This window comes from Hippopotamus amphibius, chromosome 4 (genome assembly GCF_030028045.1).
Source record: "Hippopotamus amphibius kiboko isolate mHipAmp2 chromosome 4, mHipAmp2.hap2, whole genome shotgun sequence".
NCBI classification, from domain to species: domain Eukaryota; kingdom Metazoa; phylum Chordata; class Mammalia; order Artiodactyla; family Hippopotamidae; genus Hippopotamus; species Hippopotamus amphibius.
This window is the reverse complement of record NC_080189.1, coordinates 58,276,710-58,302,206: the sequence shown is the minus strand read 5'-3', so window position 1 is coordinate 58,302,206 and position 25,497 is coordinate 58,276,710. Positions and strand designations below refer to the sequence as shown.

At 38.8% G+C, this 25,497-nt stretch overlaps 2 protein-coding genes across 2 annotated transcripts; both read right to left on the bottom strand.

The window, feature by feature from the left end:
- Window positions 1-1,187: 1,187 nt before the first annotated feature.
- Window positions 1,188-5,810, bottom strand: GNG11 (G protein subunit gamma 11). The gene is made up of 2 exons (XM_057731974.1): window positions 5,275-5,810; window positions 1,188-1,616 (listed from the first exon to the last, which is right to left on the bottom strand). Exons 1-2 carry the CDS (start codon window positions 5,368-5,370, stop codon window positions 1,491-1,493), a joined length of 222 nt encoding a protein of 73 aa, XP_057587957.1. The 5' UTR covers window positions 5,371-5,810; the 3' UTR covers window positions 1,188-1,490.
- A 5,810-nt stretch (window positions 5,811-11,620) lies between these two features.
- On the bottom strand, window positions 11,621-17,028 carry GNGT1 (G protein subunit gamma transducin 1). Its single transcript, XM_057733260.1, has 3 exons — window positions 16,968-17,028; window positions 16,775-16,877; window positions 11,621-11,890 (listed from the first exon to the last, which is right to left on the bottom strand). Exons 2-3 carry the CDS (start codon window positions 16,868-16,870, stop codon window positions 11,762-11,764), a joined length of 225 nt encoding a protein of 74 aa, XP_057589243.1. The 5' UTR covers window positions 16,871-16,877; window positions 16,968-17,028; the 3' UTR covers window positions 11,621-11,761.
- Window positions 17,029-25,497: the final 8,469 nt, after the last annotated feature.

The window sequence follows — 25,497 nt, the reverse complement described above, 5'->3', positions numbered from 1 at the left end:
TACATTTCTGAAGCAAGGTCTTAGAACTACACCCCACTGTGTGCTGCAGACAGCAGGCAGGCAGACAGGAAGGACATGGCGGCAGTCTTAGCTCCAGGCGGGGGAGAGGTTACCAGTTATAGGAGAATTGACGTCAGGCGGGCTTACTAGTTACCAGGGAAACCAGTAAAGGGGCACGCCCCTCACCACTCCTTTGCTAAGAACAATCGCTAGCTGGGGCCTGGGCCACGTAAGTCGGAAGGTCAGTCCCGTGCATAGGGTATAGGGGAAGCCGGCCCTGGTCGGGCAGCAGATGTACAGAGAGCAAGAGAACAGCCATCTTGAGTGGCCTGACCATACACTCCACCCCCGCGTACCCTGCAGAACCCTTACAATCTTGGTCTGTAGCTTTTCCGAGATATCCCTGGGGCCAGGCCATGTACTTTGGTGTGCTGCATCCTCAGGCTAAAACCTCTGTAGCTAGGATTGCATGGTGAAAAGTTAAGCTGTGAATTGGGAGAAAGTATTCACAACACCTATCACCAACAAAGGATGAATGGGCAGACTATATGAAGAATTCCAACAAAGCAATGAGAAACAAGGCAAGCTAATTTTAGAAACTGGCAAAAGATTCATTTGTCCCTTTGGAGAAAGAAAAGAGGCAAGCGTGGCCTGGGCCTGCTGGTAGGCACAGGCACAGAGCCAAGCATCTGGGCCAATGCCCAATGCCACAGAACTGGAAGGTGGCCACAAGGAGACCCGGCAACCACGTGGGAGATGCAGCTCCCTGGTAGGAGGACAGACCAGGGCTAGCCGCAAGGGGGCTCCTTCCGATCCCCAGCCCCCTCCCTTTCTCCAGGCCACTATCACAGCAACACTCCACACAAAATCAGTAGGAGGATAAATCGGGAGGTGCTAGTGTAGATCTGGCTTGGCCTGGTTCCTGACTCAGATAATCTGACTCCATCCAACATCAGGAATTCTACTCACTCAGTTCCCTAATAGTTAATGTTAGATGAAAACATTCCAGTAGTCAGAACTCGGTGCTATAAACCTCCTGAGATTTGAAGCGGAGAGAGCTGGATCTGAGACATGGTCTATCAAACTACCTAATCTTTATATACAGGTTCCAAACACCCAAAAGTTTGTGGGGAGAAGTATAAAGGTAATGCAAAAAAAAAAAAGCGTTCTTAAATCACCACCACTCATTTTCCAGAGATAAAATTTTATTTGAGGCATCAAGCAATATACTGAAAGAAGTGAGTCATGCACAAGTGAGGTCCTCATTCCCATAATCGTCCATTTGATGCTCTCTGTCCTCTTAACAGGGGTGTGTAGTGCGCAAAGATGAGAAGCACATAGCTTTCAGACAAAACCATATCTCTATGAGCATTTAAGAAAGTTTCCTTTAAATTTTGTTATTCCTTCTTTAAAAGGCACGTCGGTTTTATTTTGGAAAACTACAACAAACTACTTCTTCCACTGAGGATGAAGTTTCTCCCCAGAGTTATTTACGAAATAACGCAGCTGCCTTTTTCTTTAAAGGGATTCTTATCTTCTGGAATTCCTTTCACCAGAGGATCTTCTCCAGAACGTTCTTCAATATAGTTCTTTATTTCTTCAGAACATTTAGACACCTTAAGGAGAAAAGAAAAAGAGAGAAAGAAAGAATGAATCAGATCAGGATCGTTCAAACTTTGTCACCACCCTTTAGTGAAATTTATATAATTGGGTACAATCAGCGTTTTTAAAATGAAATAGAATAAAAATATTAGAGTGCAGCATAGAGCCTATATAATATGTATAAGTGATACAGTCTATGTAAAATACATTTCTTACTATGGTCAGGGTCAAAAAATTTTGAAAATTACTGTATTAAGAAAATTATCTCCAGCAATTTCTATCTACCATGCCTCATATGATTTCCTTCCTCTGCTAAAATACAACTGTGACTCATCCACAGTATTTCAGGAACTGAAACATGCTCCACTTTCAATTTTCCATGCTAATGAACAGATGCAGTAGTAGATACTCCCCAAATGTTTTGGGGTGTGTCCTGCAAAAATTCCCACTTACTGGGTATGTGCCAGGTTTTGCAATGTCACAAAATGATAGAAGCACTGGAGAAAATCTAACTCTGGAGAGGCTAAAGTTGTCCCAAAGTTTCCCCCACTGCCCCCAAACCCCGTGTTTCTGCTCAGAATTGATCATAAGAAAAGACTTACTTGAGGCTTATTAGGATCATCCCAGGCTTGTGTTTTTGTAAGTAGTTTAAACTTTCTCTGAATGGAGAAAGGATTGAATAGTTTCTTCTTAAAGTCTATCCTTAAGAGACAGTTTGTAAGAGTGATTTTAAAACAAAGGGATGGGAATAAAAAAGGAAAGAAAAAGAAAAGGATCACTGTCTTCATGAAGGCCTACATTACTAGTAAGAAATTAGAAGTAAAAATTATAGAAGTTTCAGAAATTCCAATGGCGTCCTCTTAAAACTAGGCAAATGTTCCCATTGATTTTGTAATCTAAATTAATAATCTTCAAATTGTTTTAATGTTGATCACAAAAGACGTTTGCATATGTATCCCAAAATGTATATAATTATTTACTCATAACTACGTGCAGTTACTACTGTGTTACTACATCATGTATAATCATAAAATACAAACTAGAAATTGTCAAAAGAGATTTTAAACTAAGCAAAAATATATCATTTTACAATATATACACATATCAAATCACTATGTTATACACCTAAAATTAACGTTTCGTTTATCACACTGTAATTAAAATTTTTTAAAAATCAAAAAATTAGTCTTTTACTCCCACAACTCAAAGATTCTTGGCACATCAGTGTCAAGGCCTCTGATACAAAATTTAAAACTAGGTGATACAGTTAAAATGTGGCAAAACAAAATCTTTACAAGTACCATTCTCTCAGGTAACATGTGCTGTCCATCATGGCTGATACTCATTGAGCGGGCATTTTAAGTGAATTCTCAAAGGTGATGATGTAAGTATCCACAAGCCGGGCTCTGTAGCCACAGAGGAATCTGTGGGTAAGACTCATGTTTCCCCAAATTGTATCTGTTCTTAGACGGGCTTCTTCTTTAGGTTTCCAAAAAGATGTGTAACCTCCAAAAGTGAATAAGGACTTCTTTGATACATTTCCTTCCATGATCAAGAGGATGTGTTTGGACAACAGTTAGCTACACCAAGAATTCAGCCTGTGAATCTTGTATTCTTGGCCAGAGCAGAGCACACAGCTCTGAAATGAACAATTTACTTACAGAATAATGCACTGGGCGTCAGAAGACACGTGTTTTAGTGTTTTAATAACTGCCCTGTCATTATCTGTAGGGTCTTAAATGAGGGGATGGTTAGTCTCCTTGGGATTCAGGTTTTTGAATCCTTAAAAGTGAGAGGGTTGAATAATCTCTAAGAGCCATAATGTTTTTCTAGCACTAATACTCTGTAATTCAAAGTGCATAATAAAATGCTGAAATCTTATTATGAGGATGTAGCTGTCTCTCCCTCTGTCTTCTAAGGTCATCCCTGAAATTTTCTCTCCTTCTGGCATGGGCTTGGGGTTTCTGGTGCTGGAAAGCCAACCCAGCAGGGTGTGTCCTAAAGAGTGGAGGTGGGAGCTGGCAGGGAGGAACTGCTAATGAATGATGCCTTTAACTTCCACAAGGTCAGCTGCATTCAGGCCCCTGCCCAATTTCTAATTTGAAGCTTTAGGTAACTGTCTCTTTTTTTCCCCTATAAGTTCTGCATAGTGATACCAAATATTAAGATATTCCAACTTGGCACAGACGATGCTTTACTTCAATACATGCAACTCTGTTTAATATGTAACCTCTAAAGTTCATCATGTGAAAAAAATCTAAGTGGCCAACAGGTGCCAAATTGTGGGCTTTGCCATCCACAAAATGGATCCCCTAAAGTTTCAAGAAACTTGCCTTTTCACTGGGTCCTGTAACTTTGGTTTTTCCCTTAAACACAGTAGTATTTTTAAAGCTACAAAAACTTTCAACATGTACAGAAAGGGCTTTAAACTTCAAAATCCTGGAAGACTAGGGATTTGGAAGTTAAAGATTAAATTTGAGAAAAGAACTGTATAAAGAGTAAAACCCAAAAAAGCCTGCATCTTCCAAACATCGCTCAAAATGTGCCTTCTCAGTAACAAGACCCTTGTCATGATCAGATTTACCATGACTAGAGCAGGAAGGTAAGTGAACATATTAATCACACCTACCTCCTTTCCATTGCTTTCCTTAATTTTTTCTAGTATTAGACCACAGAGAAATAAAATCAGTTCAAATTTTTCTTCCTGGGGAGAAAGGACTACGTTTCTTGCTGCGAAGAAAGGACTATTTTCCCCTTAAAAAAACTATCCAAAAACCCATTCCTGGACTACAGGTTGCCTAACTGAGAAAAAAGGGAAGAAATGAAGGCCTTGTATCACCAGTAAAAACTTGAAGTAAAAATTACAAAGTCTCCAGTAAATTTCAGTGGAGACTTCTGAAGACTGGGACTTACGTTCTCACAGAATTTGTAATCCACTTTAATGGTTTCTAAAATTTCTAATTGTAATCATGATCACAAAAAAGAATTTTTGTTCGTAGTATATATATAATTATTTATTTATAAATAAATACAGATACTTCTGTATAGGTATGAGTTCATGTGCGTGCTTATAAAACATAAAGTGGAAATTATAAAGGGAGGGAATTTACAAATAAAAAAGATAGATATTACAATGTTTAGCTGCCAAGCCTCAGGGGGCTGTTCATCACACACTTCCTCCAGAGCCCAGAGCCCGGATGAAACGCAAAACTAGGTAATTCAAGACATATTGTGATTTAAAACAAACAAACACACACACACCTTTTAGATACCATTCTTTCCCATTAGGAAAAAGATCAAGGAACTAAGTAGCCATCTGCCTTTTCCCTACTGCTTGAGTTTTTAAAGCCAAACTCTCGACCGGCAGGCGGAATTTCTTGTCTATTTCCCTCACTCTCGAACCCTCGGCTTCAAATTACTTGTGAGAGCCTTGCTCTCCCCTTTACCTCCTCTGATTTCCTCACATCAACTGGCAGTTCCCAAGCACCACCAAAGCCCTTCCTCAAAAGAAGCTGAAGAAAAAAGAAAACAAACAAAAGAGCCCCCCCCCCCCCAAAAAAAACCCCCAAACTCCCAAGAGCCAAAAAACTCATTTGTTCTGCTGCAACGAACTAGGAAAAGCTGACCTTGGTTCATTGCAGAGAAGGAAATATTCTGGGACATCCAACTTACCTGTTGTCTCTGCAACTTGACTTCTTTGCGAAGTTGCTCAACTTCCAACTTCAGCTTTTCCTTTTCTGGCAAATCTTCGATGTGAAGGGCCGGCATCTTCGCCCCAGAACTGGGCGCAAGGACAGCTCTGGAAGTGGAGCGGCTGGCAGTGCCGCCAACCAGGGCGCGTCCCGAACTCACTGCGCTGCCTGCGCACCCGGCCGGCGCAGGAGGTGACCGCCGCCCCCAGCGGTGGTCCCCAGCGCCCCGACGACGCCCCCTCACGCCAGCCCTGCCTAGCGTCCCAAGATCCTAAAACCCCTGCTCTTTTCCTCAGGTCCCCACCACGCCAGGAGACCTGCCTCAGGGAGGCCGGGGAGGGTTGAGTTTGCGAGGCGGCCCAAGGACGCAGAGAGGCTGCGCGCTGCGCAGTCTCCCGCGGGGATGCTGGCCCGGCCCGCCCGGGCTCCCAACCCTGCCACGCCCGCGGGGGACCCGCCTGGGCTGGGGCCCAAGAGTTGGAGCTGAGCTGGCCCACTTTCCTGGAGAAACAACAAAAGTTTTACTTTTTGTTCCTTTTTGTTTTTTTTCTTTTCCCGAGTCACATCCGGGTTTTGTTTGTGAAGCAAGAAAAGGAGAACGCTACCAGGCAGGAAATAACGGCCCTTCACCTCTCCAAGGGTTTCAAAAATGTACAGCATGTAGCTTTCCCCCAGCTACATACATGTTTACTGTGGGGAAATGTGGACGCTTAAAAAAAGGCCCAAGAGGAAAATGAAACTGAGCTGTAATCTCGGAAACACCCACCACATCTGTTGATGTATATGACAACCAGTCTGTTAAATGCCTGAAGTGGATTTACAAATTTGGGGATAAAAAGGGCATCGGGATGTGAACATTGTTTATAACTCGCATGGCCATTTTCTGACATTAATGAATTGGCATCCTCGACAGCAGAGTTTTTATTCTTTCTTCAAGGGAAATGTTTTGTAATGTTCGAAGTATAAGCGTATGGTCCTAGAGAAGACAGAAGTAGAAATCTTAAAGTTCTTACCATAAAGTATTTCTCCCTTCCCCATCTGTCAAGGTCTGGGTGACACTTGACACCGAGGGTTTTGAATTATTGGCTCAAGCATCTTCCTGGATGTTTGCAGTGGTTCCACTTAGTATTGGCTTCTCCACTTTCTGGAAAGCAATATGCATCTAGATGATGCTTTGTGAAGCCAGGAACAGTGTCTGATGTGACAAAAATTTGCATGCAATACAAAGTTTCCCTTTGACTATCTAAAACCTTGTTAATGATGCTCAAAAGACTAGAAGAAAAATAAAGCATGTAGAAAGAAAGAAAGAATAAAGTATCCCAAGCAGTCAGATACATAGTCCTGTCTCCCCAGAGATTACCTCCTGCCTGTAGAGTCAAATTCAAGTTGAGTAGAGGCATTAATGGAATATTTCAGGGTACTTGGCCTTAGATACCATAGCCATTCCCTGTTTTGTAAGCAGAGGTTTTTGTTTGTTCATAATCCCTCACCAGGCTCCACCCACTTATCCTCAATAAGTATATTAGAATGAAAAGAACAATGAGCCCCTTGATGAGTACTCATGGGTTCCAGTCCCTGCTCTGCCACTGGCCATCACTGGAAAAACCACTTATTTCTTCCTGGATTTTGGTTTTCTAATTTGTGAGATATGTGAAGGGGTAGGGGAGGGGTGAATAAACTAAGGTGCATTTCATTTCTAATTGTATTTATGTATCTACATCTGACACATCGCTTTCACAAGGAAAAATATTTAGGAGCTTCATTTTCTGTATTTGAAATGCCATACATTCCAGGATCTCCCAGGCTCAAAGAAATTAAATCAGCTGCGGGGAGTTTTCCCTGTTAGCAAGCAGTGAGCCAAGACAAAAAACTCACATCTGTTTCCACAACTGATTCATTTTCTTTTTTTTAATTTCCCCGTTGCTTAAATATAAAAGGTTGGTTACAACTAGCTTAAATAAATTAGTGAAAGTAAGTTAATGTGGCCTGAATTAAATAAGCTTAGCACCCAAATTAAATAAGTTGGTTAAGTAAATTAACGTACGCCTGTTCCAAGTCATAAAAATAGAGTTATTTTGGCCTCGAAATTTCTTCCCTGTGAAATCATCTAGTTGCATGCCATGATATTTATAAATCCATACTGGTTCTCTAACTTCTTCCACAGTATTATGAGACAAATTAGAGATGAAATACATATTAGCATACTTAAAAAATTTTATTCTTATCAAATAATTCACATGCTAATAATATCATATTAAGTAAACGGATTAAACTAAATGAGTTTGGAAATGCTGAAATCTCATGATCACACAGCATTCTGAAAACTGTTTTGTTGTTGTTTGGTTTTAAATGGTAAAATGATGAGTATGTAGCTTCCTGTTCCCAAGCACAGAATTCATCACCCAGAGAGCAACCATGGTAAGCACTTTCTCCTGTATTCTCAAAGACATATTTCATCAGCAAAATATTTCCGATAAACAAATGTTAAAATACATTATTAGTTGTATCCAATTGTAGTGTTAACTTTTTACTTATACTGTATATATTACTGCTAACAGAAGTTATTTTACAAAATAGTGTGTGTAGAAACCATCCTGCAGTGAAGATGACAGATGTAATCAGAAATGAACGTTTATTAGCTCACTCTCTTGACAAATGTTTTAAAGAATCTGTTAAATTAAAAAAATTAACCATGTGGTTATTTTCACTTTTAAAGTATAAAAGAGCAAAGACAATGACATATTTACCTTGGCATGCAAAGAAAGGAAAAAGTTCTTTGACTATTTTTCTAATGTATTAAGTATGCTGTTAAAAATCCATATAAAGAAAAGTCGATAAGCAAATGTTGAGGTTAGTTTTACTGGATTTGATTTAATACTAACATAAGCTCAAAAAAGCAGGGTTCTGGTTTTATTTTATCTTGTGATTTTTGCAAGACATAGATCCTTTCTGCCTCTGTTCTGTAGTACAAATAAAGCTAGGTTATCTCCCAAATTCTGCTCTTCTAAAATTTATAAAGTAAACGGTGACTGTTTAGGCCATTAAAATGATTGTTTCCTTAAGGAAAATATTTAACCCACATTTGATGCACTTGGTTCATTTGCTATTGGTTCAATTTATTATAACAAATTAATCATTTAATGCATTTCCACTAATCATACAGGAAGTTTTGTTGAAGAGACAAATGCTAAGGCTCTGAAGCATTTTTTTGCTTCCCTGTAGTCTTACTTCATTCCTTCTAACCTAGTAATCCGTGGCCCTGGAATAACAACTTCTGAAAAAAACCCAGAGTCACTCACTGCCAGTTGTAGCTGTGTAGGCTGAGGGACAGTCACGATTTTATTTCCTTCTTCCTGGACCATCTTTCCCTATACTTTTCCTATAATTTTTATCTTATTCAAATTTCTGCTGACAATCTGTATTTTTAAGCAACAGGAATTTTACCCTACGGTTGATTTAATCATTAATTAAGCCAATAAGAATTCTGAATTATCCAATATAAAAAATACCACTCTTGCCTGCTTTTAATTGAATTAAACACTTATTAAGCTAATTAAATTATAGAGAATTTATTAGTTGATATGGCAGTTTCAAAGATGAACAGAGCTTTTGGCTTGGGCAATTTACAGTATAGGATTGATACTAAGACAACCACATAAATTATAGTAAGAGAAAGCAAAGTAATGTTAAATGACTTGAGATATACTCTGGGGATGGAGTGAGAGACAGATAGTTTTAGTGAGCCTCAGGAGAGGAGTAGGATTCAAAAGGCTGAAATGGATGGGGTAGAGGGACCTTTTGGGTGGAGAGATCAGTATGGTTAAATCCAGAAGGTGAGAAAAGGAGGTGGCACATCAGGGATTATTTAATAGTTAAGTCTGTTGATTACAGGAAGTCTAAAGGTTTTGTAATAATAGAAGACATGTATTACTTTTTTCTATGTTTTTTTCCTATCTAAATGATTTTAAAGTCACATAAGAATTCACCTCAATCCGTTTTATAAAGTTCAGGTGTTGAAATTAGTTACCTGAAGGTCTCAACTATAAAGTCAGCATTGTAATTTAGCATCATCTGTCTCCCAAATCTATTTCCAGTTGTTGTTATGACTATACATGTTACTAAATGCCAAAGCCAAGATTTTGTATATTTCAGTCAGAAAAAAAAAAAAGATAGATGGAACACTTAATAAATATTAAATGGCACATGGAAAAAGCTCCTAGAGACAGACCACAGTTAAACAAACAAACAAATAGATAAAATACATAGAATGCTAGAAGGTGATGGGTGCTATGGAGGAAAATTAGAGTGGGAAAGGGAGATAGGGAGTGCTGGGGGTAGGGTTGGAGAGGGTTTTTGTAATTTTACACAGGGGGGTAAAAGCTTCTCCTGAGGAAAAAAGATGAGACTCCTGTAATTTATCTTGGAATCCCTTAATACAACAAAGCATATTTTGTAATAGGGAAGAACCTTTTGTATGCTAGTACAAGTTAATTACTAAAGGGATGTTGCCTATAAGTTTAAATTATACATAATGGCCCATCTCTAGGAACCCTGCCTCCCAGGTAACATGCATATAGCTAAAATACCTTTGTTTAGCTCATAGGAAACATCCTGACCAGGACCATGGCAGGGAGGAAGAAATTAACACATCCCCTCCAGAGGCTGATGGGAACCGAGAAATGTTTGACTTTCCTCCCTTCCCTTTTAGTGTGAAAGAAGTGTGAATTCTAACTCAGGCAAGATGGTTCTTTGGGGCACGAGCCCGCCATCTTCTTGGTTTGCTGGCTTTCCGAATAAAGTTGTCATTTCTTGCCCCCAAAATTTGCCTTTTGATTATCGGCCTGTCGTGCGGCAAGCAGTACAAGCTTAGACTCAGTAACAGTCTGATGTGTGTTAGAGTGTGTTGCTAGCGATTCAACTAGAGATCTAGAATCTGGACCTGAGAAATTCACCAATTCATTTCTCTGGTTGTCGATTTTCTCCACTCCAAGATGAAGAGGTTGGACAAGAGTCAATAGATGGTTGTTGAGCATTTACTTTGGCAGGAGTAGGAGGGCACTGTGCTAGGAGCCAAACCTGAGACAACCTTTAGATTCCCTCCCAGACCCAATCATAGATTGTCCTTATCTTGTTTTTAAAAGGATGACAATCAATTAGCATTTTTGAGTTATTCTGACTACTGATGTATCCAAAAATAGTACTGTAAATGTGGGATAGCAACAAAGAAACACTAACAACAAAAACAGTGTCTGAGTTGGGGTAGTTAACACTTGTCATTTGTTACAGAGGCAGAGGCAAGTTATCTCTTAGTCATTAGCACAAAGGTAGTGAAATCACAAAGGCTTATGAAAACTCAGCAAGATGCCAGGAGGAAACTGATTAGGAAGATGATTAGGAAGGTGATAGCTATTATTCTATCATCTTGTCCTTATGCTGCTACGGAAAAAAAGGGACTATACTGGTGCGTCTTCATGGGGGGGGGGGGGACAGAATAGCATGTGTCTTAAAGGATTCTGAATATTTGTCTAGTTCTGTTCCCAGGAATAATACTAGTTAACATTTATTGGGTCTTACTACATGCCAGACAATATGCTAAGTGCTATAGTTACTATTACCTATAGTTAAATATGTAATATTTAACCACCATGAAAAAGGGGATTGGGTCATTACTATCCCTATCCTACAGTAGAAGAAACTGAAATTTAGAAAGATTAAGTAATTTATTCAAAGTCAGGTAGGCAGTAAAGTGCCAGAGCCAGACGTCTCTGGCTTCTCATAACCTTTACTTGAGTGCTGCTTAAATCCACTGTGCTCCATGACCACAGACTGAACCCTTAATCCAGCTGGCATTCTGGGAAAAAGTCATGTCATTGGTGACAAGTAGAACTGGTAAGAATGTAGAAAGAGGTTATGTTAAAACCACTGCTGCTGACTGGGGACTGAGAAAGGGAAACAAAAAACAAAACATCAACAACAAAAATCTTCACAGCACAGATTCTGCCAAGATAGGTCTTCTGTGAATCAAAAGAGCAGATTTCCTAATCCTCTAAGTAAGAGAAAGATTGAGGAAAATATGTCCAACTGTGAAATTTCTAGGTGGAATATTAAGAGTGTTGAAAGGGTAATGGAGAAACATAAAACATTATATGCTGGCATCCAGAATAATATAGACTCATTTATAAAACATTTATAAAACTCACTTATAAAACTCAATTTATAAAACAATATTAATTATTGTTAAAGAAATGGGTCAGTCAATATTTGTTGTCATTATGTGTTAAACCTTGTGCTAAGTACTTTAAGAAAAGCATAGACTTAAGCATTATCACAGTCCAAATTTTATTAAATGCTTATATTTATAATTTAAAAATTCATGTACATGCTTAATAGTTTTATTACATATGACCAAATAGTATGTCATTAAAGCTCAAGATATTCCATGGAATTAATTTTTTTTTTTTTTTTTTTTATGAAATCACACAGCCTCCTTTGAGCTCCTTGAAGGGATTTTTGTCCTCTGGGATACCCTTTACTAATGGATCCTCCCCAGATCTTTCTTCAACATAATCCCTTACTTCTTCACAACATTTGGATACCTTAAAGGAAAAAAGAAAGAGATGACTCATTTGGTTTAATAGAGAATTCTGCAGAATCCAAGAATGTGTTTATAATAATTATTTGTGCATGTGTTCTATCTTTTCAAAGTGATTCTGCTTTCTGCCAATGCATTTGTACTTTCTACGAGAGAAGAAGAAACAGCTGCTCCCTCCCTTGTCCTTGTGGGTATCTATGGGCAAAGGCTCATCAGCTGGCCATACTCCAGCTAAGGGTTCTCAGCAGACACTGCCTCCAGCTTCTTTAGAGGAGACAGGATCCGGGGATCAGAACACAGCTGACAACACAAGACAAGAATGTTACCAGAGTGAGCACTGATTAAATTTTTTCCTCATTCCAAAATCGTGACCTGTGAAGGTGGAAGGGAAGGAATAATTGCTAAATTCCAGGCTTGTCACCACTCCTGGACTCTCAGAAGTATACACATGTAATTTTATTTTAAGCTTGTCTACCATGATTGATCATGATTGTGAACTTGAAGGTGAGCTCCAAAGGGACCTTTGGCTGATTTGTCCACATGTATCTCAGGCATCTAGAACAGAGCCTGCATTTAGTTGGTGCTCAGTAAATAAATATTGGCTGAACTAAATCGTTTGTTTTGTTTATGAGCATGCTCCTTAGTCATCTGCACCATTATAGTAATGACTTTGTGAAAAACTGGGCTTTAGTATTTTAATAGACTCAGCTAGAGCCTGTTAATGTACCATGTAACACACTGCTTAGAGAGAGGCAAAATTCTATACATGTGTAAATGTAAGTGTGTGTGTGTGTGTGTGTGCACATGCATATACACGTATGGGACCAAATTATTCACTTCTTTTAACTGTCAACTTGTTTCATTTTCACTTAATATATCATTCATGTCATTAACACAGAACTGCTTCATTTCGGTCATCCATGAAGTGACCATTCTGTAAGTTATCTAAGGAATTTATTATTTTATTTTAATAAAATACTCATGCCATTTTTGCATGAAAGCTCTAAAAAACATTAGACAGAAGACTTAGGATTACTTACAAGTCTGCAAACTCATTATCCACATCTTAGAACAAATCATTTCACTGGGGGCAGGGCACTGGTCAGGTGGCTCCTTCACAGGATGATACTTGGAGTTTATGCACACATTGGAAATATGCTAGAATTTGGATTCACTTTTTTTCCTCCTCAAAATTCAAACCTGAGACGTAGATTCACTTTTACCCTCCTCTTCCAAACACCAGCTCTTTGGGCCCCAACCAGATGTCAGGAACAGGACTCAGTGAGAGGTTAGTTTTGGCAGTGTCTGGCTAGGATCTGAGGATATTGAGGAACGATAAATTGCCTAAAATCCTATGTGAGCGGATGTGCTTCAAAATTATTTCAAGGAGGTGTATTATAAGTATATGTGGTTTAATACAGGATTACATGGCATGGGGGAAAGAGCATGGGCACTGGATTCAGGCCATCCCAGGTTTGATTTTGGCTCCGCCCACTTACCAGCTGTGTGTCCTTAGTTAAAATAGTTTATCTAAGGTACAGCAACTTCAACTATGAAACAGGAGAAGCAACACAGGTTGCATTAAGTGCCTGGCGTACATAGGTAGTCAATCAAATGGTAGCTATTACTACAAAGATTGCCTTTAGTTTTTGCCTATTATATTCACTTACAGTGATCTTTCAGCTTTAGAAACTGGATGCAAAGAGCTCTCTTACTCTGACAGTCCTAATGCCTTGACAGCAAAATAGTTTGGGGTATATTATGAGCCAGTCTGATTCAGAGATATCAATAATAATTTTTAATGTAATAATAATTACATATTGTTATTCTTCCCATTTTATGGAAGAAGAAGCTGGCACACATAAGTTAGCTAATTTAAGTGAGTGTTACATAGGGAGAAAGTTGTGGAGCCAGACTCTGAACCAGGGATATGGTCCCAGAGGACACCCACCTAACAGTACTGATATGACACCAAGCCATCCTGTGTCAGAGCTCTGGGTTCAGGCCTGGAAAGGGGTGTGTGTGTGTGTGTGTGTGTGTGTGTGTGTGTGTGTGTGTGTAGCTTTGACAGTCTGATATTAGATTCAACTGACTTCCAAGAGCAAAGACACACTGAGTAATAGGGAAAAGGAACCCCAAAACCTGACAAATGGGGATGTATGTGATGTTTATCCAAAACAAAAATTCCTGGTGAACTTGCCACAAGTGAACAGTAAACATGAAGACAACCAAACTGCCTACAAAACAATCCTGAGTATATAAATAACAAAACAGCCTGTGGAAGTTTTAAGTAAAGAAGAAAAAAATAACTCCCCTTTACCTCAAAAGTTTATTTTCCCCAAATTAGAAAAATAAAGATTTTAATTTTTTTGGTGTGTGTTCTAAGCTTTTGTGCTGTTTATAGCTTTAATTTTATCTTTACAGCAAAACATGTTTCACCTGTATGGGAAGGGCAACAGGGAAGTATGAGAGAACTATAAGCATAAAATAAGCCAAAATTCCAGTTTTTATTGGGAGTAAGAGTTTTGAGCAAAGTATGAAGGTAATACAACTCCTTTTTTCACTTTGGCCTGATGAGTTGGTTTTTTTTTAAGAAATATGAAATATACTCTTATCACTTGTGGAGGAGTTTTTGTTCTACTGATGTTCCGAAAACAAAGAGATCTAAAATACATATCTACATTTTCCAAGCTTCAGTCACTGTTTGTTTGGTGGAAATTTTTATTCCTTTGCCATTTCTGCTCCTTCTAATGGCAGAGGACTTTTGGTAACCATTTCTAAAATCTGACAAATGTTTTTAGGAGAAACCAGTGAGTTCTTGTGCCTGAACTCATTTTTATTTGCAACGAAGGAATAGAATGTACTAATTCATTACTGGCCATGGCAGTGCTGGAGGGGATGTCTTGGCTAGAAGTATTTGAACAACATCAAATAAAGAGAAGCTTATCAATTTAGAAAAGTAAAAACAAAATGTCTATATGCACTGCTTTACTTTATTGCTTGGCTAAAATATAATGTCTCATATTCTTCACTTTACTTTTCTTTCCCTTTTTTTTAAAGCAACTCTATGAAAATTTAAAACCATTTTCAGCTTAGTGGCCATACAAAAACAGGCTAAGGGCTAGACTTGGCTTATGGAAAATAGTTTGCTAGACTGCTGATTTTATCTCTAAATCAAAAGATAATATAATTATTAATTGTCTTAATTTCTGGTGAATTTTATCTGAACAACTTGTTTTCAACTATAATGAGCTTCTTCAGTGAATGATGTGAGAGAGAAAAAATAATTTTCCCTCTATACTTCTAGGTTCCTGACTGAGATAACTGTAATAAGAAAGACAGATTAACAAGCTAAAACAAACAGAAGTTTAATAACATGTATACCTCCTGAATACAAGGGAGAGACTCAGGAAAACCGAGCAGCTCCCTGAAATAGTCCAAGCCACCTCATTAAATATCATTTCAGTGAAAGACAAAAGAAGATGGTTGATGTGGATGACAGAGGTGTGGGGAGCCAGTTATGGGCTTACCAGAACCTTACCCTAAAATAATTTATGACAGCCTATCTCTTAAGGACAAATATTTCCTCTCTATGTCAGTTACAAAGGCTTTGCCTTTGTAAGCCCCTGACTCTTTCACTTCCCTGGAACACTCTTTCGGTTTTACCCAAATCTGTCTCCTGAATTGTAATTTTTAAGACCCCAAATATACTTTTTTTATTTGAAAAAAAAAAAAAAGGAAGAAAAGGAAAAGCACAGTTTTAAATAAATAAATAAATAATAAATAAACAAATAACAAGCAAACAATAGGCCCCACATGCACAAAGCCCCACATTAACAAACCAAAACTTAATACCTAAATTAACTGCAGTTTCAGCCTTTTCCCAGGAGTGGAATTTAAACCTATCAGTCTGGAACTTCCTGATGAACACTAGTGAGGGAATCTGCATCATAGACCCCTGCTCATCCCCCAAAGAAAGTTGCTCCTGCCTGAAGTAATTCTTCCTTTTGTTTATGACTTCCTTGTCCCACCCCTCCGTGCCTATAAAAACCTTCCACTTCCTACAGCTCCTTGGTGAGTCTTTCTACTTGTGAGATGGGATGCGGCCCAATTCATGAACTATTTAAGAAAGTCAATTACATCTTCAAATTTACTCAGTTGAATTTTGTTTTTTAACAACAGTAAACAAGGGTCAGGCTGTTAAGCAGATCTAAGTCCTTGCATTCTCCATGATAAGAGCTTTGAGAGATTTAAGGTCATGCTTCTCCTCCTGATACAGAGGAGGAGATACTCTTACTAATGGAGATTTCCCGTATAAATGTAAGTGTCTCTTAGGAAACAGTAACCTCTAGTTGCTTTTCAAGAGCTTCCTGTGTGTCTGCTGTTTTTTAAAAATAATCAGCCTAGGGCTTCCCTGGTGGCTCAGTAGTTAACCCAATGCAGGGGACAGGGGTTCGAGCCCTGGTCTGGGAAGATCCCACATGCTGCGGAGCAACTAAGCCCATGTGCCACAACTACTGAGCCTACACTCTAGAGCCCTCGGGCCACAACTATTGAGCCCATGTGCCACAACGACTGAAGCCTGCGCACCTAGAGCCCGTACTCTGCAAAGAAAAGCCACCGCAATGAGAAGCCCGCGGACCCACACACCACAATGAAGAGTAGCCCCCGCTCTCCACGATTAGAGAAAGCCCGCATGTAGCAACGGAGACCCAACACAGAGAATTAATTAATTAATTAAAAAAAATACTCAGCCTAAAATAATACTTATGCCACAGAGGCATATTTTGGGGTGGCAAATTCTGCTCCCCTTCAATGGTTTTTAACCTGGTAGTGACACCGTTATCTCTAGTTTAAAAAGAAAATTCAAAAGAGAGCAGCAGTTTACCAGCATTCTTTCCAGTGTCACTTCTTTCTTGAGCTGGTCAACTTCCATCTTCAATTTGTCCTTTTCTGTCAGGTCCTCAATGTTGATCACTGGCATCTTTTGCCTGCTGAAAAGGTAGAAAGTTTATACACTTGAATTGCTAGACTCACTTCAAGTTAATGTTAGCCAACCCATCCTTCAGCTCTTAACTTACTAAGTGAACTCTTTATTTTAACTTCCTATGATAATCTATTTCTCTTGGATGTTCTCCAAACAATTCTAGCACTGCATACTAGCCTTGAGATTTTAAAGCTTCTTTATAATCTTCACTAATATGATTAAACTAAGTATTTGACTCTAAACACCTGCTAGTAGGTTTGTGGGGAGAGGTCAGTTCAGTCAGTATATAACCTTAAATATCCAACGCTCTTTCTTTTCCCTATTTTTTGACACAGTGAAAAACTTGAGGTCCCAACCCTCATCTCCAACTCAAAAGTCCTCCTTCATATGACTTATGCCATTTTAGTTAATTTGAGGTCATTCTGAGGACTGCCCATTAATCCCTTAAATTGCTAGAGTATTTAATCTGGTATTAACAGAGAAACAAACAAAAAGAGTCATTATAAGTTTCTCATAAAAAAATGGATTGAAAATATGAACGAATGGAATGAAAATATAGCAAACAAATAACTTCATTAATTAGAAACACACTAGCATATTACTTAGAAGTATTTCTCCAGATAAGGCCTGGAATTTTTTTGTATATAACTGTCATAACGAGTTGGATAGCAATGGTGAGCAAACGCAGAAGGTTAAAGGGGATGTGGTGAGTCTGATCTCCTGATGTGCATCACAAATGAATAGACTCTTCTGCCCTTTTAGCAATTTCTTCATCTTAATTAGATCAATGGGCAATGGGAAAGATGGCACAGTAGCTGGCGATTCCTGTATGAAATTGCCTGGAAAATATTTCATTGTAGCCAAGCGGCATCATGCTTTATAATCTCTCCTCTTTTGGTCCTTTCTTCTCTTTTGTTTCTCTGGTCCAACTTCTATGACAACATATTTTTATGAAAGTAGACATATTCAGGTTACATGTTATTTCAGAAAACAACATCATACATCAACATAAAAATATGCTGCTAATCACATATCAGCAATTAACTTATTTCCTTGCATTTATATATTTTTATTTCTAAAACATTTGAAGAGATATTATTTTCCTTCCTAGTTTTATAATATTCTGTTCTTCTCTGGAAAAGAGATAGCTTAGCCTATTTTTAGGGATAAATGCCTATATCGCCCAGTACAGGGGTAGAAGAGATCACCCAATGGGAACCCAAAGCCAACATTTCCTATACTTTTAATTTTTATTTTACACTTTTTATTTTATTTTGTTCTTATTTTAAGAATCAATATGACAACAAAAAAGTTATTTCTTCCTGTGTAATTATTGTTTGGTATTTGAGAGCCCATTCTGAATTTTATTCTTACCTTCCTTCTCACTTCCTTCAGACTATCTGAAAAAATTCACAGCATATCTGTTTCTGCTAATCATTTTTACCTGTTGACACTGTCCTTTGCTCAACTTTTATCCATCTTGGAAAATGTTTTCCACTTGGCAATGGCTTTGAAGAATCAATTTAGGAACTTGTTAAAATAGGAGCCCAACTTAAGAGATTTTGATTTGGGGTAGGGGTTAGCATTTCATTTTCTCTGTTCCAGAAAAGCCTTACCATCTATTGCCAATGAAATGACCATTCACTGGTATTTGCTAGCTGTGTGGTTCTGATTAATTTACGTAACCTCTCTGTGCCTCAGGTTACTAGGAAATAGGAGCAATAATAGTACCAACATTGTAGTTTTTTTTGAGAAGAATAAAGATTGCATAACACTGTGTAGCATGGAGCAAGCCCTCAGTACATGTTAGCTGGCGTTACTCACTTACTCTGTACCCCTAGACTTTCAGACTGTGCTGTTTTACATGTCACTTGGTGATAGGTGGCTTTAAAAGTGCTCTTAAAGGATATCATGTGGGTGTGATTTAGCTCCTTTCATACCATATGTAGTAGATGCTGTTGGTGCCCTTCCCAGACCCCCCTTTCCCTTTCCAAGGTGGGGTATTTATCCCTCCAGAAGCTGCGGGTGTTGACCACCAAACCTTTACACATGTTTGCCCTTAGCTGATGGAAACCACTTCAGCTGGTGATGTCTGGGAAATTATGACAGCTGGCCCTCGTGGGTGTCCTATAGCAAATAGCTGGCTGAAGGGGGGTTCTAATAGCCCAGACCACTTGCCACTTGGTATAAGTGAGAACCTTCCTGAGTGCCCCATGGGTTCAGGATGAAGCTAGACTTCTGAAACCGCATCTTCGCCTACCTTCTCCTCCTTCATTCTGCTTTCTTCCTTCCTTCAGAGATTTCTCCTGAGAGCTCACCTTCAATAAATCACTTGGACAAGTGTCTCTGCGGCTCTGCTTCTAAGAACTCTAAGACACAAGGGATTGTAAGGACCTTTACAAGAGCATCCATATCTTTCATAACTTATGTCCTTATTACTGTGTATTGTTTTGTACATTGTTTGGTACACAGAAGAGAATCATCGAGTGTTGATAAAGTCACTTGCAATCTACATCAGAAATATTCACCTAGACATAGAGAAAAGTGCACAATGTTGTAGGGGAGGAAAAATAATTTTCCCTCTACCCTTCTAAGTTCTTGGCTGAGACCACCCTATAATAAAAGATTGATAGAAGAAAAACAAACAGAAGTTTAGTAACATATGTATCTCCTGTATACATGGGAGAGACCCAGGGAAACTGAGTAACTCCCACAAATGGTCCAAGCCACCACCTTAAATACTGCTTGCAGCTAAAGTCAAAAGAAGATGTTGGGGAGGGGGAGGAGGAGTCAGTTATGCAAGGTTATCGGGCAAAGCACAGTCAACAAGGGTTATGAGATTTGAGTTGCTACCTTCTCCGTTAATAAGAGTTTTTAGAGATTTAGACTCATTCTTCTCTTTCTGGTACAGAGAGAGAGACACAATTACAAATGGAGATTTCCCTTATAAATGTAAATGTCTCTTATGAAAGGATAACTTCTTCTTGGTTTTCATGGCTTCTCCTGTGTCTGCTGTTTCTTCCAAACAATTAACTCAAAATATTCCTATGCCAGAGAGGAATATTTTGGGGTAGCACATTCTGCTCCCCTCCAGTATATAACTTCACATTAGTAACAGATGATTTCTTAACTCTAAAATGCTGTGATTCACCATATTTAATAATGATTTAAGTAAAACACACTTCATTTGGTGGAGATGAATCTTAGAAGATTTGAGAATGCTTGCCAAATTTGATACCATGGGTCTTGTATGAAAAATTTCAAAAAGTGAGGATCAAAACTCTCACCACCCTCAAGGACACCTAAATTCACACAGAAGCACAGCACATATTGTCTGCAGGGAGAGTTCAAATGCTCAGAGTTGTACTGAAGTCAAGGATTTAAAAGGATTCAGATATAATATCACTGAATTACTTTTAAAAAACATTTTATTGGAGTATAGTTGATTTACACTACTGTGTTAGTTTCAGGTGTACAGCAAAGTGAATTAGTTATACATATACATACATCCACTCTTTTTTAGATTCTTTTCCCATATAGGCCATTACAGAGTATTCAGGAGAGTTCCCTGTGCTATACAGCAGGTTCTTATTAGTGATCTATTTTATATATAGTAGTGTGTATATGTCCATCCCAATCTCATACCTCCTCCCCCTTATCCCCTGGTAACCATAAGTTTGTTTTCTACATCCATGACTCTTTTTCTGTTTTGTAAATAAGTTCCCTTGTACCCTTTTTTTTTTAAGACTCCATAAATAAGCAATATCATATGACATTTGTCTTTCTGTGTCTAACTTACTTCACTCAGTATGACAGTCTTTAGGTCCATCTATGTTGCTACAAATGGCATTATTTTGTTCTTTTTTATGGCTGAGTAATATTCCATTGCACATACGTACCACATCTTATCTATTCCTCTGTTGGTGGACATTTAGGTTGTTTCCATGTCCTGCCTATTGTAAATAGTGCTGCAATGAACATTGGGGGGCACATATCTTTTTGAATTATGGTTTTCTCCAGATATGTGCCTGGGGTGGGACTGCTGGGCCATATGGTAGTTTTATTTTTAGTTTTTTAAGGAACTTCCATACTGTTCTCCATAGTGGCTGTACCAATTTACATTCCCACCAACAGTGCAGGAGGGTTCCCTTTTCTTCACACTCTCTCCAGCATTTACTGTTTGTAGATTTTTTGATAATGGCCATTCTGACCAGTGTGAGGTGATACCTCATAGTTTTGATTTGCATTTCCTTAATAATTAGTGCTGTTGAGCATCTCTTCATGTGACTTTTGGCCATATTATCATTTAATTACTCTTTATCCCATTTTGCAGATGAGGTAAATGCGATCCAGGGACTTGAAATGCCCAAAATCACACAGTTGGTGACAATATTGCTTATATGACAATAGGGGTTATAACACAACTCTTTGTTTTCTGGTCTGGGATGTTTTCCACTCTGGCATACTTCTCTCAGTTACCCTCTTCAAACTAGTTTAAAGGAGTAAATTTGCTTTTTAAAAAAATATATACTCCATTACTCCAGAATTATATAGAGAAAGAAAGCACAGAGTGGACAACCAAGGGCGCGAACCACCCCCAGCCCCTAGTTCTTCCACTACCTACGCGACTTGTAATTCTAAACTTTCAGGTTGAGCCACCCTCCATGTGAAGACCTAAGAGGGGCTAGATCTGATTGCTGGACCTATTACCAAGTATCCCCACCCCCACTGTCACCAGGATATAAGGGGAGGACTGAAGACATAGACCAACAAGCTAAGGTAGCAGTTACAGGGGAGAAGCATACCCCCATTAGGTAGAAGATAAATCACCTTTTCCTTCTTCCTCCATCCTGCACTACTATCAGAGGAGCTAAGGTCCAAAAAAGCCATGAATAGAAGAGGAGGGGGAGAAAGTATCTCATAGCTGTGCATTCATTCTCAGTGGGAGCAATAGTGCCCCCTAGGGGACCTTTTGAAACTGTCAGGTTGTTTACGGTCTTCACTGGTTTTGTAGGTATGGGTGAGGGATGTTGAGGATAGAACTATGTAGAGTAGCTTAGTGTCTTATGAATATCTTTCAGAGTTTCCATAGGTTTATTCATAATTTATTTAGAACTAAAATGGGCTACTGTAAAGTTAAAAGGCTATTTGTTTTCTGTTTGCTTTTACACATTGTAGATTAACATATTTTTAAATAAGAAAACTTGACTAATAAAACATTTAACTTATAAGGGCTATATTAGGGGAAATTATTAAAATTAATTTTTAAAAGTCCTTTGTTGCATACAGAAGATCAGTCATGGATTCTTTGAAATAGAAATGTTGTTAGCACTTTATGTTGATTCATAAACATGCAGTTTGACACATTTTTTTTAGAAATAAATCCACTTTATTATGTACAATATACTTGTAATCATATGGGTATAAATTTTGTCTTGTATTATTCTTTTTCATCCTGACATTGTAATTGGGACTATTAAAGAATAACAGCTAACATTTTACTCATTCATTCAACAAATATTTACCAAGTACTATTATGTGCCAGACACTATCCTAGATGCTCAAGGGTAGAGCAGAGAAAAAAAAATTAGAAAACTTTGCCTACAGGAGGGCTTCCCTGGTGGCGCAGTGATTAAGAATCCACCTGCCAATGCAGGGGACACGGGTTCGATCCCTGGGCCAGGAAGATCCCACATGCCTTGAAGCAACTAAGCCCATGAGCCACAACTACTGAGCCTGAGCTCTAAAGCCCGTGAGCCACAACCGCTGAAGCTCGCGAGCCTAGAGCCTGTGCTCTGCAACAAGAGAAGCCACCGCACTGAGAAGTCCGCGCTCCACAATGAAGAGTAGCTCCCGCTCCCCGCAACTAGAGCAAGCCCACGCACAGCAACAAAGACCCAACACAGCCAATAAATAAATAAATAAATAAATTTATAAAAAAAGGAAACTTTGTCTACAGGGAACTTACATTCTAGTGAGGGAGACAGACAATGAACAAGGTTAAAAAAATTAAATGTAGCAGTTTAGTGTGATAAGTGTTAAGGAGAAAAATAAAACAGGGAAGGAATAGGAAATGTCAAGAGAAGTATCTCAATTATTGAGAGAGTTGCTGGGGCAGGATTCTCTGAGACAATGCTATCTGAATGAAGACCTGAAGGGGATTATTCCAGGGAGCAGTAAGTACAAGGGAAGCAGTGGGCCAGTACGAATATAAGGAGTCAAGTGACTATGGGGGAAGAATGGTATACGATATCAGTGATCACGTGGGTCTTTCAGGCCATTGTAGAGGGTTCTGAGTAATAGAGTGATATTATCTGTCGCATATTTTAGCAGCATTATTCTGGCAACTATTCTGAGGCTAGACCATAGAGGGCAAGGGTAGAAGCAGAGGAGAGGCAATTTCTGTAATTAAGGTGAGACCTGATGGTGGCTAAAACCAGGGTAATAGCAGTGGAGGTGGGGACAGGTGGTGAGACTCTAAATATATTTTCAAAGTAGAGATAATAGGATATGCTGAGAGAGCAGATGGAGGGAAACAAAGAAAAAACTCAAGATAACTTCAATAATTTGGGTCTGAACAGTTGAAGGAGGAATTTGCTATTTCCTGAGATGGAGAAGACTTGAGAAGGGGAATCCCATGTTTAAGATGCTTATTACACATTCCTTTGAATGGGCAGTCTGGAGTTTAGGGGAAGGGCCAGAGTTTAGGAAAGAGCCACGACGATGGATGAGAACAGCCAGAATAAATAGGAAAGAGAAGAGAACAAAGGATTAAACACTGAACCCTCTAAAGTGAGGGAGATGAGACAAAATTCATAAAGGGAAGTGAGTTTGTTGTGATGAGCATTAGTTAACGACCTCTGAGCGTTTACTATGTGCCAGACACTGTGCTGAAAATACATATGTATACCTCAACCCCTTTATATCTGTGCATCTACTCTTCTTCCTTCTGTCTTTGTGTGAGGACCAGTAAAATGATAGCAGCTAACAAGTGTTTATTTATTCAGCAAATATTTATTCTGTAACTACCAGGGACCAGGCACTCTTGATTTCCAGGGGTTGAAGCAGCAAACAAAATCAACTTTCTTATCTCTTACTGTGCTTATACTATATCACTCTATAAATCATTCTTTACAGTTGAGGGTTTTTTCCTATCACATAAAAGGTAGTTTGTATTTGGGGTTTTTTCTTCCATCTAATCCAGTTGATCACACATTTTATCGTATTTGGTTTTTCAAAGCCAGTTGCTTTTGTATCTGTTGCTATTTTTATTACATGAATACCAATCTCTCTCAACCTGTCACTTATACTTAAGGCACACGTGACTCATAGACATTCAAATATATTCTATGACAACTCACTTTCTTCCCCAGGGCAATTCTATTTCTCTGTTTCCACTGAGCCAGTTGGGTTTTCAAGACACTTGAAAAGAAGTGGGACAGCGGTAATAATAAGCAATTTGTTTATGCCACAGACATTTATGAGGTCCTACTTTCCAGGTGTTGTTCTTAGCATTGGGATACAATGGTGAGCATGACAGGTAAGTTTCCTGTTCTCACAGAGCTTATATAATAGTGAGAGGAGCAGACAAGTCAAATTAAAATAATAAATGTGATTTTGAATGATAAATGCTGTAAGGATAGTTTGTGATACCATGAAGTCACCAGCAGTGACTGAGACATGGAGCAACATCATATATGCTGATTAGAGACAGTGCTGGTGGGACCAAGACCCAAATGCCAAGAAGGAGTCAGTGTAGTGAAGACCAGGAGATGAGTATTGCCTGCAGGGATAAGGGCTAAGCAAAGGAAACGGCTCGTGCAAAGGACCCGAGGTGGAAACAAATTTGTCTGAGGAGAATGAAAAAGTGTAACTTGAGTCTACTAAGATCAAGGGAGAGCGATGGGATGAGGTCAGTAAGGGAGACAGTGGTCAGATCCCATGGTTACTCAGAGTGAGTGACTCCCATGGTAAGAAATAAAATGAGGAGCTAAATGGAGGGCTTTATTTTTATTTTCAAGGAGTGAGGTATTGTGACACAGTCTGATGTGTTAAAAAAAATACTCTGCTTTGTGGGGCTGAGTGGAGGAAAGTGGAAACTGGGAGTTTAGGTAAGACCCTAACGTAATGGTCCCTTAAGAACAGACAGACTTGAACTAATCTGGTGACTGTGGACATATAGAGATATGGGCAAATTAAAAATGTGATTAGGAGGTAGAATTGCCAGGACTATTGATAGATTGGGCAATGAATGGATGGAAGGTGTTAAGAATGATTCCAAAGCTTTTAGCTTGAAGATCTAAGTATGTGTCATTTACAGAAAGGAGGAAGATTGGGGGTTATCACCAAGACTCCAGTTTAGGACATATAGTGTTTGAGTTGCCTATTAGACCTCCAAGCGGAGATGTCAAGTAGATAAAAGTGTTTGGAATCCAGTGCTGAGATCAAGACTATTCACAAATATATGTACATGTGTATGTACGTGTAAGGTTTATATGTATATGTACTTGAAATCACATAAGAAGAGAGTACAGTTAGAATCTTGAGTCAGCTCAACCTTTAATTGGCAGGAAAGGAGAAGGATAGATTGATTGAAAAGCAGTCAGCTAAGTAGGGAAAAACTA

What these genes read in the sequence shown, in the direction of transcription:
- GNG11 (XM_057731974.1), bottom strand. Translation starts at nt 5,370, where the DNA reads ATGCCGGCCCTTCACATCGAAGATTTGCCAGAAAAGGAAAAGCTGAAG. An exon ending in TCAAGTTGCAGAGACAACAG is followed by an intron (nt 1,617 to 5,274) that starts GTAAGTTGGATG and finishes TTTCTCCTTAAG; the next exon opens with GTGTCTAAATGTTCTGAAGA.
- GNGT1 (XM_057733260.1), bottom strand. Translation starts at nt 16,870, where the DNA reads ATGCCAGTGATCAACATTGAGGACCTGACAGAAAAGGACAAATTGAAG. An exon ending in TGACACTGGAAAGAATGCTG is followed by an intron (nt 11,891 to 16,774) that starts GTAAACTGCTGC and finishes TTTTCCTTTAAG; the next exon opens with GTATCCAAATGTTGTGAAGA.